The sequence below is a fragment of the Lissotriton helveticus genome, chromosome 7, assembly GCF_964261635.1.
Source record: "Lissotriton helveticus chromosome 7, aLisHel1.1, whole genome shotgun sequence".
Taxonomy (NCBI): domain Eukaryota; kingdom Metazoa; phylum Chordata; class Amphibia; order Caudata; family Salamandridae; genus Lissotriton; species Lissotriton helveticus.
In genome coordinates this window covers 741317531-741333239 of record NC_136068.1, presented here as the reverse complement: position 1 = coordinate 741333239, position 15709 = coordinate 741317531, and the positions used below count along the sequence as shown (strand labels likewise).

Here is a 15709-nt window from a genome sequence, read left to right as displayed (position 1 = left end):
ACAAAATTAAACTAGTGTTGTAGCATACTACGCCTGTCTTTGTCTCCTTACTTACTTAAAAATAGTTGCGTGTGACCTCTTCCCGTCTGTGTCTGCCATCAGTTGATGTTGCTCCTCCAGATGTGTGTGGTTCAGGGACTGCTTCCTCGTCGTCATGGTCCTCATAATCTGAGATTTCCACTTCTGTGTCCTTCTTGACCGCCAGGTTGTGCAGCATTGCACAGGCTGCAATCATTTTGCAGCAGGTGATTGGTGTGTACTGGCGGGCCCCTCCACTTTTATGGAGGCAGCGAAACATGCTCTTCCACATGCCAAAGGTGCGCTCCACAATGTTTCTAGTTGTTTTGTGTGCCCTGTTGTATCTCCTCTGACTTGGTGTTGTTGGGTTGAGGTAGGGTGTGAGGATGAAGGACCGGAGGGCATATGCACTGTCCCCTATTTGTAATAAGAAATTGACATTAATCACATGCTCACACACATCCACCTGTAATACGATTCAAGTGATTTCCACACAGTGTCTCACCTAGCAAGTATCCTTCGCCGAATTTCCCCGCAGTCAGGCGTGCGTAGATCCCACTGTTTTGGAAGATGTAGGAGTCGTGGGTACTCCCTGGGAATTTGGCTACTATGTCAGTGATCACGTATTTTGCATCACAGATCACCTGTACATTTATGGTGTGGGTGGATTTACGGTTCCGATAAATGTACTCTGTGGCAGCAGGTGGGCATATTGGTATGTGGGTACCATCAATGCAGCCAATGATGTTAGGGAACTGCGCCATCTGATAGAAGTCTGTCTTTGTCCTTAGCAGTTCTGAATGCGTAGCAGGGAAGCTAATGTAGTGCTGCATTCTCTGCAACATGGCATCAAGGAATGTTTTAAAGAAACAGGACAGACAGCTCTGGGACACCCCACCTACCGCAGCAACCACACTCTGGTAGCTTCCAGATGCAAGCAGGTGTAGGCTGCACAGCACCTGCACATGGGGTGGGATGGCGTGGCCCTTGGGGTAGGATGGTCCAAAAGTGGGTGTAGGTCCCTGATGAGGGCCAGGATTGTTTGTGGGGCTAGCCTGTACCTCTGTAGGATCTCAGGCTCAGTGAGCTGGAATAGTGTGATCCTCTGCCTATACACCTGCTCCTCCCTCCTCCAGACCCTCTCTCCTTCTGCCTGGAGCCGTAGCCGCCTTGCAATGACATAGAATGCCGCCATTCTGGTGTAAGTGGTGCATTTTGGGTCCTTTTTTATAGCCTGCACCTGGTTACCACCTGCTTTTAACCCATGGTAAATACCGACTCTTAAATACCGAATTTCATGCAAATTCGGTATTTAAAAGGGGACCTACATCTCGAAATTTATTTTTACCATTTCTTATTTACCGATTCGGTAAATTTTCCGAATCGGTAACTTTTCCGAATCGGTAACTTTTCCGAATCGTAAACTTTACCGATTTGGTAAATATACCGAATCGGTAAAGTTTCCGAATCAGTAACTTTACTGATTCTGTAAATTTACAGATTCGGTAAATTTACCGATTCGGTAACGTTACCGATTCGGTAACTTTACCGATTCGGTATATTTACCGATTCAGCTACTTTTTGGTCCCCTACATCCCGAATGCCCAATACCGGTCGGTAATGGCCGAAATTACCGAATTTCGGCCGTTACCGACCTGTATTGGGCTACCTACATCTGGCCCTAGGAGTTGTAGTCCTAGTTATGGGCAACTTACTGTGTCAGCTGGGCTTAGTAGAGTCTGTCCACGGGTGTAGGGTAAAAGTGTTAACATGTATTTCTTCCACGTTTGTTCCCATTTCAACTCACAAACAAGGGTGTCAGAGGAGTGATGTTGTCCATGATTATATTTTCTACCACTTGAGATCCAGTAATAAAGTTGATGATGAAGGTGTGGCTGCAAAGGTCTTGTGTAATCCGTAATAAGCAATCATTTTGTGGTATGAGTTCAAATAGACACCTCAAGCCTAAATTGATAACAGTCAGGTGACCTGACTGTTATCAACTTAGGCTTGAGTTTCCAGAGGAGAGCAAGGAAAAGGGATTGTTGTCTATAGAGGAATTGCGCTTGCTTTTTTGATTTGTGTCTTTAATTTTTTAGATTTTATGGTATGATGTATAAATTGTTGCGTTATCAAATTTCATAATGAATTTTGTTGTGTTATTAAGGTAGACTGACAACTAACAAAATGGCAGAATCTGATTTTAGCACAATACATTTATTTGAATGGCCTCCCTTTCAAACTTTACCATAGTACATTTTCCTCCTCTGACTCCAAACATCCTGTCTCAGTCCCTTAAACAGCACGTTTTCTGTCATCCTGTATGCCACTCAGCAGTGTGGAATTTTATAAAATATCTACTTGGCCAAGGGACAAGGTGCGTCAAAAATCTCCTTTACCTGCCTAAAGGTCCATTTGTCCTATTTGGTGACATGCAGTGTGATGATTAATGACGACACCCTTCTTCATATATATGAACTCTGAGAATACCCTCTCTGATTATGTCAGGACTAATAATATGTGAAAAGTTAAAGCCTAGCAACGCTCTCCTTATGTCACATTTCTGTTTATCCAGAATCTGAACAAACAAGTATACCAGTATTCTATTTATGCCAAACCTTTGGATATTTACAGGCTCTGTTTATGAATAAGCTCTGTTCAGTTATTGATCACAGTAGGGATCTGACTAAAGCAGCATTTTCATTCTACGCGAGTCTTGATTATAAAAGATTTCAGGATATACCATTGTACTAACTGAAGAACTTCTCTCATTCTCAGTTTGGAATGTTAGTATACAGATCCTCGATTCTTTGTTCACATAGATTTTCTTGGGTTGGCTCTGGCCAGGTACTCTTGCTTGGCAGAGGTGGATTTGGCAGGAACAGAATGCATATTCTCTCAGCCCTAGTCTAGATAACTGCAAGGAAAGCGTCATGCATGTTATCACATCCACAAATGAGGATAGGGACAACCTAAAGGGTCATTTCCATTTTGTGCAGCCATTACTGATTCCTCCACATTACGTTATTCATCCTGTGCACGTCATCCTAGGCACATGACGTAAATGTAACAAATAGCACACTGCACAGCACAACGATTGGTGTGCAGCAATAAGGGCTATATTTATGGTAGTTTGAAATAATGTTAATGTTGTAATGCCCTTAGGAAGAAATTTGTTCTGGGCTACAGTTGAAAACAACTTAGCTGACACAAACTGTTTGGAGGCAATGTACACCTTAAGTAAGAACTTTCACGGACACCAACAACAGTGTGTTTCACCAAGAATGGTCCAAAGGACATTGCATGTAATCATTCCTTCATTGGCCTAATAGAACATGGTGTGTGGCTGCTCACTGTGCCAAACAAGCATTGGCACACCAATAAGTCTCACCTTTTGGACCTCATAAGTGTTTAGCTATGCAGCATCTTATCCTGGGACAAATACAATATCGACGTAAATGATGTATCAAAACAAATATAAATGCAACCACCTAACTTCTTTCAAGTCACCTCTATGGAGTACAATCCGTCTGATTCCCAGTTCCCTTCTTGGCCCTAATATCAGCAATCCAAAATCCACATGACTAGTGCTGGGCATGTAAACAAACCAATAAAGTTAACAGAGGTGGCTCCTTCGCTAAGGTGGAGGGGGTCACCCAACTGCTCTCAGAGCAGTGGAAAATGGAAAAATAAAATGATCATAACAACGTATTATCATTTTATTTATGGTAGCTAGGTGGCTAGGTTAGGGCGTGGTGAGGCTGGTGTCACAGGGAGGAGGAGTGCTTTGTGCACAATATGTGAATATGATGGTTTGGTCGGCTGTCTTGGGCCAGCCAGTCATGAGCACTTAGCATGTTCTCCACCCGGCTTTATTGCACAGCCTAGGTGGAGCACATGCTTAGGCTCCCACTCCCTGTCTGAGCACCCAACCACGGTGCTCAGACCAATCACAATGCTGCTGTCATCAGCATGACAGCAACGTTGTGATTGGCTTGGGGAGCCTGTACGCTTCTTGCTTCCGGTCCTCGGAGTCAGGAAGAGAAGCGGAGGAGAGACGAGGGATGAGAGACAGCAGCTGTGAAGTGGAAAGTGGTTTTAAGATAAAAATGATTTTGTTGTTTACAACCCCGCCCGCCCCTCCACCCTTGTTCCCTACTAGCTGCCACTGAAAGTAAAGCTTTGCCCGAAACTCTACTTTCCCAAAATAGTAAAACAGTGGCATGGTTGAGAGAAGAAAATGATAATCAACTGCAACGTTTGTGGCCTATTATAAAAAAATGCAGGAACACAAAGCATGAGCATTCACTGCATGTCATGCTTTATGGAGTTCATCAAGCCAACTTGTGCTGTGTTTGCGGGGCGCAACAAATGTGGTAACCTGACTGTCCACCTACCTGTAAAGGAGCGTGGATAGATGGATTCTAGTGCGTCCAGCACATTGTGATAATATGAAAATAACTGTGTAATGTTAAACATATAACTCAGCAGTAAAAAAACGGACATTTTGACAATGTAAACAAAGAACTTTGAAAAATCTTTCTTTTTAAAAGGAACTTGAAATTGCAATTCCTTGATGCTTTGCCCTTTCAATATTTCTTCACGAATACCACCTACCTGTTGTATGGTTGGACGTAATAACTTTAATATTTAGAATTGAGACAAGAGGAGATCATGAAATTAGCAAAGGATCAATTTGCTACTGTTTTGCAGAAAATGCAGGCCTTCAGGACATCACTGCAACCATCAGTATTTTAGGTAACGATTTGTATTTATAGCTCTTTTCAATTTCTTATTAATATCTATCTACACTGTGCCAACAACCAAGGGAAGCATTGGTAGAATAACAAAAGGATCAAATCCATAAATACATACTATCACAGAGTATCCAGAGACCCAAGAGTAACAAACAAACATATGGCGATTTAAAAAATATATATTTTATGGAGCAAATTAATCTATTATGGAACGTAAGCCTGCCAACAGTAATATCTTTGACCTGCGGGTAGGCCTGGATATTAGCATAAATGTCAAGCTATAGTACCAGTATTATTAAGTTAACTCACACTGCTTACACCATGCATAGGTGGATAATTAAAATGCCTGCTTGCAGTGTACATGTTCAAAAGCAATAACATGATTAAAGCATCCATTTCAGTGTAAAAGGTGAAAATCACCCAGAAAACACATTAAATACATGATGGCCAAGGGTACAAGATACAGGACAGAGTGTGTAGCAGTTGAACACATACATGAGAGTGTTAGGCTATACCCACTGTACAAAAAGGTTGCCAACATTCAGAAATATTGGATGTATGACGTTACAACGCATACTTTTACCACGCATACCTTTACAACGCGGTATTTACAACGAATACCGTTACAACGCATAGCGCTTTGAGGTGCTGGATAGTGGTAAGTATAATTTTCTATTCCAACTCCAGTCCCCGTGGACACTAGGGAAGGTGTTGGATAGAAAATTAAACTTATCCCCTATCCTAGAGCGCCCCCCAGCGCAATGCGTTGTAATGGTATGCGTGGTAATGCCTGCGTTGTAATGGTAGTGCGTTGTAAAAATTTCGTTGTAAACGTTACATACCAGAAATATTCAGCAGCAACAATTATTTAATGGACTAGGCCATCTGAGCGAGCATTTTAGGCCAAAATATACAAAAGAGCAAAGTGGTAAAGTAGATAAATCACACACTGTGGTAATCTTGCCTTCTACTTGGTTCTGTCACTGTACGACATTTGAATTGTGACTGCTGACGTGTGTTGCTGCCTTCTCTTCTCCAGCACATCTCAAGCAATTACACATGGAGATTGCAAATTGCTGTAGGAGAATGCTAACAGCAAAAGCAGAACTAACCTCTCAGTAAAAAAGTTGTACAAGTACCTAAAGCCACTGTGGCAGAAGTGGTGTCGGTGCGGACAGTGGACTTAATTAATTGTGAAAAATAAGGTGACCATTTGAAATTGTGCTTTGACTGCATGATTTATTTGGTGCCATAAAAGATGTTTATCCTGCATCATTACAATTGTTTCATTCTCATAATATTTGTGGTATCTTTTTAACCCCTTGCATGCGTCGGACGTCATAGTGGACGTGTGCGGAGGATGGCTGGGGGCCGTCCAAACCCGCCCACTCATTATTTCCCCAGCACCGCGGCGGAATTTGCACAGCGGTCAAGGGGTTAATGCAAATGCTTGTATACCTTAGACAACTACAACATTAAATCCTCTGAAGAGGTTGAACAAAAAAAAAACAATAATGGTTTTCAGACAGATAGCTATTTAACGGACCAAAAAAATGAACAAATTCTTTGACAGAGGTGCACTTCATGCGGCGGACACTTAGCATGGCTGCGATTCAGTGGCAGTACATGTTTTCTCCAAGAATGCAACTGTATTTAGAAGTCGGTTGTTAGGAAAACACTAGCAGGGAACACTGGTGCACCTACCTTGGTGTAGAACTTGCTTCTTTCAAATAAACTTGCCCCTTCTTGGTGTGACATTGGTGGCCTTTCCTAAACCCAATACAAACCCTGTCACCACCTAGAAATACACAGAAATGTGGTTGTTGTTAAAGAACCATCTCGCTTCTGCAGTTTTCATTTCAGATGAAGAGCACAGGTTGCATTTACTTGTTTAGGTAAAGAACCAAAGTTTCTCAATGCAGTTTACTGTTAGCACAGCATCTGGGGAGATTGTATTTTACTTACAGGCCAAATCTGTGCTGCACCATACCCATTTAAAAACCTTTCTCGTCCTTTTATGGCCTTGTTCTTCTTTGCTGAAGCACTGAAAATAACAAGCAGCGACGGGCAGGAGGTGGTGGGGGGGGGGAGGGGTCAGCACGGGGAGACTAAGTGAACCGCAACCAGTGAGTGGAGCCGAAGCACTGAAAATAACTGGCAGAGACAGACAGGAGGTGGTAAAGGGGGTGCTATGGGCGAATTCCTCAGAAGAAAAATAGCACGACCTTAAAAGAAAGGAGGAGCGATCATATAAATTGCTCAGCAAACAAAAAAAAGTAGTTAGGAAAACACATGGTATAATTATAGCTGGTGGAGCGAGATTGTAGTTGATCACTGCTCTCTGTATGGGATAAACTCTGCCAGAGGCATGACAAATGCATGCCATAAATACATAGAATAGAAGAGTGACAATGACGCCAGCAAATAGCAAACCTATGGGTGGGCTTATAGCCCATATAGTGAATACAACATGTTTCGAAGACAGCGCATGCGCACTGCCTAGGCGTGGCCTAAAAATGCATTTTTAAGATAAGGAAAGAAAGCCTCATATTAAGGAAGTGTGTCCACCAGTAGCGTATCTGAATGTATGAATCTAATACTAAGCCACTTGTTTAAATTAGTTATTATTTCCTGAATCTTGATGAAGGACAGTGGTTATACATGGGCCACAGACCATTTCTACATAGTGGAATGAAAATACTTGTTTGCAGTGATATGCCAACTCCTAGTTAACGTATGGCGATGAAGTTGTGTGTCTTGTGGTCATCTATATTGATGTTGATCAACCGAAATGTACACATCAGCATGTTTTATTTGGTTCTGTTGGCCATGACTACAGTATTTAAATCCAGGAAAGTTGGATTAACCACTATCTTAGCTATATTTTTGACCAGACATTGTTCCTTTTAATGTGTGTTAGAAACAGAGCGTGCCTTATGTATGTGTATGTGTGTCTTTGTGTTTGTGCACGCATGGGAAGAGATGAGTAAGGGGCTTTCATTAATCATTTTTCTGCATGTAAGTGTTTTTTCATTAGTTGAATAATGCCTGAAATTGTTTTTGTAAATTCGGAAACTTGAGAATAAATAAATGATAATATTTTTGTACTAATAATGGTGCTATTCTTTTGATATCAGTGATTAATGAATTGTATGGCCAAACCATATATGAATTAATTGTTCGTACATGCCTTTAAAGTTAGCAGTCTTTGTCTGTATATTTGTTTGCCAGTGAATATGTTGTAATTGAGTCAAAGTTCCCTCTAATCACACAGTGGGCTTCAACAACTCCAGGTGTATCACCCTCATGAAACATTGTCAGGTTTTAATTCCTGGTTTGCGCATGATAGACACTTATATTGCAACACCGTATGTGGTTACACATTTCTATACGTTTGTCCATGGTATTCCATGGACTGCCAGTAGTACCTCTTACACAGGATTTTAAGCTGGTAATGATAGAGGAGCATGTCAGTAAATATGAAAATGGTTTATAGAAATGTTCCCTGTACCACTGGTTTATAGGATTACAAACACTAAACATAATGAAGTGGCAATATTGAGCGTGCTATAGTTTGTAAGAACTTTCTTTTTTGTTTTAGCTCTCATCTCTCTGCAAGCAGTTGGACAGTTTGTGGGAGGAGAACAAAGGCTCGGTAGTTTTGTTTACCTGGATGCAATTTTTAAAAGAAGAGATTCTACAGCACCTGAATATCACATCCCCATATGAAGTCACAGTGTACGGTGCTGGGCTCTGCCGTCAGGGAGATAAGGCACAAAAAAAAGAAGAGGCAAGTACATCATTATGTGGCGCGATTGCAAACTGTGCGGTCCTTGACGAAAGAGCTATGCAAGAGGCTGAGTCACTCGACAGACTGATAAGGGATATTTTGGACTTTGATCAGGCTCAGCAGTTGAGGAGCTTCCAGAGCAAACCATACACGTGCAATATCTGCTTCTCAGAAAAGCTTGGCGTTGACTGCACACAGTTTAAGGTGTGCCAGCATGTCTACTGTAAAGACTGTCTAAGGGAGTACTTCGAAATGCGAATCAAGGAGGGTCTGGTGCACCGTCTCAGCTGTCCCGAACCCACATGCGACTCCACTGCTACTCCTTCTCAGGTAACATCTGTCTTTTGTAGGAGTGTATTATTATTTATATTTTTATATCTCAGGGACAAGGCCTACCTCTTTGATAAGGGCTGTTGTGTTTTATTTGTGTCAAAGGTGCAGGTCAACCAAATCTCTAGCTTACTATATGAAGAAACAATGCAAATAGGTAGTGGGATCCGAAATGAAGTCATTAATTGACCATCTGTTACATTCAACACCTTAAAACTGAATCCTTATGAAAGCACCCAGGAAGACATAAGTTAACATTGAAATAATGTGTGGTATGGGACTATCTCAAGAACGTACCCAATATCATTGTAATCACTGTCGGTCAAGGAACTTGCCCCCCCCTCAAATACCTTTTTTCGGAGGAAGGCCACCTTTGTCCAGATTGATTTTGACTTTAACCTTGCATAGCCAACTCAATTAACACATTTTCAAAATCCAACTTACTTACTTCTCCTAACGCCTTTGCTTTAAATCTGCTTCACTTGTGGACTTGACACCCCCCTTCATTTGTACTCAGCTGTAATCTAATGGTCCTTTCTGTCTCCACCTGCCTTGTGTCCCCCAGTCCCTAGTCCCCTTCTAGTCAAGAGGTTCTTCATGAGACAACAGCCCTCCTGATCCACCCTAACTGCAATCTATTCTTGTCCACCATTTCTTTTCCTGTTCTCATGTTTGTCTTCCATTTCAGTGCTTTTTCTTAGTAAACTAAAACATTTTCAAGCAGTACAATCATGCAGGGACAGATTGGCTTCAGGAATGTGTCACACTTTCTTCGGGTAAGGTAAATTTGGGAGAGAAGAGAACTCTTTGCGTCCATCACTCACAACTTTGGATTCATGCTATATCCCAGGGACACTTGTACTTCTATACTAGCGTTCATCTAGGATCAACATTATGATTTTCTAAACACTGGGAAAGGGAGTGCACCGCTTGAGAGTCAACCAAATACTTGAGCCTTGTGGAAGGCTTGTAAATAGTTTATTGGCCTATTGAAGTAATAATTGCCCTCCACAGAGGGAGATAATGACTCGTGTGTGTTCTCTAGAGACTTCTCCATTTGGCCTATTTTTGTCACAGAGTGTACCTGAATTCCTTGAGTTTCCGTGGAAGCTGATGGCGTGAAGGTGAAACTTTCAGCTGAGAATTTCCCAACTCCCCCACTCCCCTAGACCTGGATTTCTCTAAGTCCAGAAGAGTAAGGGAAAGGGGAAGTGGAATGAAAAAAGAGAGACTGCCACCCTGGTGTCACCAAGACTCTTCAGTATTTCTGGTCTGGTCTCACCTGCAAGAGTTAGCACATCATTAATACAGTTCTACTTATAATTTGGAACTGAACTAACTTCGTCCTACATGAGTCCTACCTGTATACTGAGTGGTTTTAGCTGCTCTCTATATTATGTTCCAAAGGAATTAGAATGCTGTAGAACCCAAACTCGACAAACCAAAGGGAGTAGTCTTTGTAGAATCAAAGTGATGAATTAAAGATGGTATACATTGGTAACAATTATATGCATGTCATTAGATACCCTTATATACTTGCAGACTAGTAACCTGGAGGTGGGTTCAGCAACTTGGAATCCAAATTGGTAAGGAACATTCTTTCTTTTGTAGACTGTAATTTTCAGGACTCTGTATGCATCAAAATGTCTGTTACAGTTTCTAGAATGAACTGGCTGTGATATTCTAAATCTGGAAGGTTTGTACTAAATGTCTGTCACAGTTTGTTCACAAAGAAATACAACTAGACTCTCCTACCAGTTGTCTTCTTCACTCAGGAACCTTGCCAAAACGGAACTGACTCCTTCCGCATGCCTCTTCGAAATTCAGGATTCTGAACACGGAAGAATTATAGCTTCTTCCAAAAACTCCCGGGGAATATACTGGATGCTACGCGGGAGCTGCTGTAGAGACTAAACCTTGAAACCGCTTGAAAACACAAAGCGGCAATTGCGGAATTAAGCGGAGGTTTTAAATATTCAAAAATATGCTCAGCAAACAGCGTTGAACAACTAGCTGTTTTCTGTGTACTCAGGAAACGAGAAATAGCTAACAGAAACCCTTGTCAGGATACGAACTGAAGGCGCGCAAGGAGGAACGTCTTGCCGCCGAGGAAAATCAGTTGAAGTGCGCAGAGAAGAATTCTCGCGCTCCTGAAATGGCGGCCTGCAGATACCGCTAGAACGCTAACCTTCTGCGCTAATGGCACAACCAGGAACATAGTTCTAGCATGACCAGGATTTGGCCAAACGCTGCCGCCAGCTCCACAAGGCTAGAACAGTGGGAGCAGCCAGTCGACCAAAACTCTTGCAAACCAAAGATATCGATTTAGAGCGGGGTCTGACAGTTTTATATGGCTTATTATGTTGCTTTGTTCCACATATATATAGTATTCCTGGTGCTGACATTCCTTTCAGGTGTCTGCTGACTTACTATGCCCTGGCGGCAGGATCATTAGCTATGGCAATAAGGCATATCCTCTTCAGCCATCCAACAACTGAAAGGGCGTCCTGCACAAGCTCCAGTTCTATTCTTTCTTTCGTTCTCCATGACTCAAGACCTTATTTCCTCACTAGATGAAAGCCAGGACTCCATGGTCTAGTTGCCTGTTTGTTCCAATGCACCAAGAAACATGAAACTCCCTGCTACAGTGTTATTCTTCTATCTCGTTTATGTGCAATTTATGAAAATTCATGGAAAACTAAATGAACAACTTAAAACCATCTTGTGAACTAAGGGCCAGATGTATGAAGCTCAAATGGGTTCGGAAACGCCGAAATTCACAGAATTTCGGCGTTTGCGAACTCATTTGAGCAAAATGGTACGTATGTAGCAAATTTCAGTGCAAAATAAGGAATCGCAAATTTGCGATTCCTTATTCTGCAATTGCATTTAAGGAATCTAAAAATTTGTGATTCCTTAAATGCAATGTATGAAGCAAAAAAAATTGCTAATTGTCCTTAAGGAATCGCAAATTACCACCAACTTCAAGTTGGTGGTAATTTGCGAATTTCCTGAAAAATGCCAATTTTTTCATTTTTCAAAGTGCCATGTGATGCACATACATGCCCTTAGGGCATGTATGTGCACCACATGTGCACCCATGCTTATTTCAGGGGTGCAACAGGGTGTTCTTTGGACACCCCTGCACCCTTGAAATTATTCTCAATTTGCGATTAGCAAATTGCGAATCACAAATTGAGAATAATTTCACATTCATTCCTATGGGCCTCCTGGCCCATAGAAATGAATGGGAAATTATTCCTTAATTGAGATCAGCAATTTGCTAATTGCAATTAAGGAATTTTAAGAAATCGCTAAAAAATAGCGAATTTCTACATACATACCATTTTGCAATTCTCAAATAGCGATTCCTTAAAAATCGCCATTTGAGAATCGCAAAAGTGTTTCTTGATACATCTGGCCCTAAATACTCAGCACAGAACCAAAAAAAAAAACTAACAGCAACAGCGGGCCCTCAATGCCGCACCTCACGCCAGTTCCTAAATCTCAGGTTGCTGTGCAGTCAACCCCTACACCAGCCGTTGAATGGAACTACTGTGCTCCAGATCAAGAGATGATTATAACAAATTGGGGGTGCACAGCTCAAAGTCCAGGAGGCCAAAGTGCATGAAAATAGTCACTTCTTTATTAGAAAATATTTCACGTTTAAGACCATTCCATGCAAGTCATCCGCCAACGCGTTTCGCTCCCACATTGGGAGCTTCCTCAGGGCTGAAAACAAAGATGATAATAGAAAAATATATACCTAACAAGTACATACATAGCACAAACAAAGCATGAAAACGAACAATGGCACAAAAACATGACACAGTAAGTGAATAAATCACTTCATTTGTTGAGGATTAGTGAGAACTCTACAAAAGATACAACACAAGATGGATAATGACATACCTAAACAGCACAACCAACACATATATTATGTTAAAAACAAGTGAAACACATAGTTGACAACAGTACTGATATCCAAACATCATATATGCGTTTCACATGCCTAAAAACTTTTACATTTATAGAGACATATACCCTTTCTAACAATTTGTATTTCAATTATGCATTTGTACCAAAGAAATCGGATTTCCGTGAGGGCTTACGAGGGAGAAAAAGCAACAACAAAATAGGAGGATGAGAGAAATAAGGGGGAGGTGGGGGGAGGAGAGTAGAAGCGGGTGAAAATATGTTAAAATGTGGATGTGGGGGGCTATCTGTTCCCAAACCGGAACCTTCTTCACACAGCTGCTTACCGAAATCACTGTCAGTAGGTACATTCCCAGACACCGCGTGTTTTTTATTCGATATACAAGTGTCTGTTGTTCAGCAGTATGCACATCACTGTTTTAAAAGGCTTGTAGTCATCCAAATAATCTTAATAAATCATAAGAGAAAGGTTGTACCACCAGTCAAGAAGACACCAAGTGATAAGTCAGCAGACTGGCTACGAGGCCAATGGAACGCGGCCTAGTCCGAAAGAATCACATTTGAACAAACCTGTTAATAACAAGTATCCAATTTAATCCAGAAGCACGTGAGGGAAGTGGATTTCAAAGATTATCAGATCAGAGGTCTTTAAGTCGCTTGAAAGTTGCAAGACATGAATAGATAAAATGATAAAATGGATAGAAAGATGGTAAATGGAAGAGCCTTTATATTGAGGATATACTCATTTTAAACAATTAGTACATACGTGGTACATTGTTGATCTGTACAAATCCATTCTGAATTGAAGCTTACTAACACTCCTACATTTGAGTGCGAGTCGTCACTGGATCTTTAGACCAGAGTAAATTGACTGTCAGACGGGTATGGTATCCATAAAAGCGGCTAAAAATAGGCCCGAATCTAGTATGGAAAGTGGTCAACAGTTAGCCAACAAAATTTATATTGAAAGATTATTAATTTACCATGATTTTACAAAGAGGAAGACATCATATGAGAACATTTTTTTTTTTTTTTTTTTTTTTTTTTTTGGGGTTCAAAACTGCTTTATTGGAGAAAACAGAGTATTGTACACAGCTCGATCCGCCTACAACCCGGAGGCCGGCAGCAAAAAAAATCATGAACAGTACACAGCCCAGAAGCCGGCATCCCGGGGGCCCGGCGGCGTATAGGAAAACATACAATACGCTGGTTCTGCAGCCTGGGACGTAGGACAAGCAAGGATGAGCAGCAGCTGAACAGGGCGTTGCAGTAGAGAGATGAAATCCCTCTCCTTTTTTCGTTTTTCATCGTCAAACAAGAACCAAAACTTCCCAACTTAGGTAACAACTATGAGGCTGTATAAGACTGTGTGAAAGTTCCAATGAAGGGTGGTGTAGCAAGGCGGGTCAGGCAGGCCGCAGCCCATGGGGGAACTAATGTCCAGGACTGCAACCCAGTGAAACAGAGGACTGTAAAGGTGCATCCCATAGAAGCATGAAGTATAACGGGGTGTCACTTAGCAGTAGTGTGAGGCGTGCTGTGGATGTAGAAAAAAAGGGGAAATGTATGCCCAATCATGAGGGGGGTGTGGGTCTGGCCAATAGAGAGCGGCCTAGGTCATTCAGGACGCTGCAGGGACACGAGAGTGCACGTGGAACAAGGAAAGTCAGACGAATCAGGAGGGATTGACAGGTTGCGTTCCAATAAGGACGTCAGGGCATTGAGGAGGGAGAGGCAGATCATCCGATCGTGCATCGTCATCCGAGCGCGTGAGCAGGTAGTGCTTCAGAGGTTCCCAAATATCTCTGGGCCTGCAAGAGGGGGGTATCAATTCAGCAAAAGTAGTGTGCTGGTCTTGGCAATAAGTCAAGTCTGTAAGCCAGTCCTTAAATTTGGGCGCCCTTCCTCTGCCCCAGCGACAAGCCACCCGTCTCTTGGCTAAGAGCAAGGCGGTGTCAACAAATTTTCTGCATCCCCTAGGCAAGTGCATTGTGTATCCGAGGATAGCGATCAAGGGGTCAGCGGGCATCGTCTCACCCACCATCTCCGCGATAGCCTCCACAACCAGCTGCCAGTAATGAGCCACCTGGGGACAGGCCCATGCCAGGTGTAGGAAATCAGCATGGTCGGCATGGCAGCGTTCACATCTGTCGCTGTCAGCCAGCCCAAACCTATACTTCCGAGCCGGAGTATAGTATATCCGTTGAAGGAATTTGTAGTGAATAATTTTCAATCTGCTGCTAGCGGAAACGCGAGCGGTGAGTGTGCAACAGTAGTTCCACTGCTCATCGGTGATATCGAGGGCAAGTTCAGCAGCCCATCGCAGCCGAGCATTGGAGACCGGTTCCGGAGCCGCGTTTCGGATTTGGCGGTAAAGACCAGAGACCAAGTGGGTCCCGTCTTGTGATCCCAACAGGAAATGCAGTGGGGCTAGGGTCTCAGGTTCATTGGGATAGTCAGGTAAGATGTCCCGCATCCCCGCACGCAGCCGAATATAGTAAAAGAGTTCAAGGGTGGTGTGTTCCTGTGCCTTAAAGAACAGTTCCTTAGTCTTGAAACTACTCTCATGGAACAGGTCGCCCCAACGGGCGATGAGTAACCTACCACATAATTGACGGAAACCTCGTTCCGACAAGAGAGATAGTTGCGGGTGATAAGCAAGCGGTAATTTGGGAGAGTAGGGCATCGGGCACGACAGGTGTCTAGCAATGCGACGCCATGCATCCAATGTGCAGGAAACTGAGGTATGCGCAGTGGTGATGGCCGTCTCAGGACAGTGTAGCAGTCCGTTGAGTGGTATAGGGTGCACAATCCAGTCCTCCACCGCTATGTGCGGCATGAAAGGAGTTGGAGCCATCCAATGGTAGGCAAAGTGTGC

General features: G+C 42.6%; 1 protein-coding gene across 2 annotated transcripts in view; it reads left to right on the top strand.

Annotated features, from left to right (window-relative positions):
- LOC144769074 (E3 ubiquitin-protein ligase RNF14-like) overlaps nt 1-15709 on the top strand; it is a 189934-nt gene that overhangs the window by 23482 nt on the left and 150743 nt on the right. For both annotated transcript variants that reach the window (XM_078653074.1, XM_078653075.1), the window contains exon 4: nt 8377-8895. In XM_078653074.1, coding sequence (XP_078509200.1) covers nt 8377-8895 — 519 coding nt within the window. The remainder of the gene's footprint in view (nt 1-8376; nt 8896-15709) is intronic.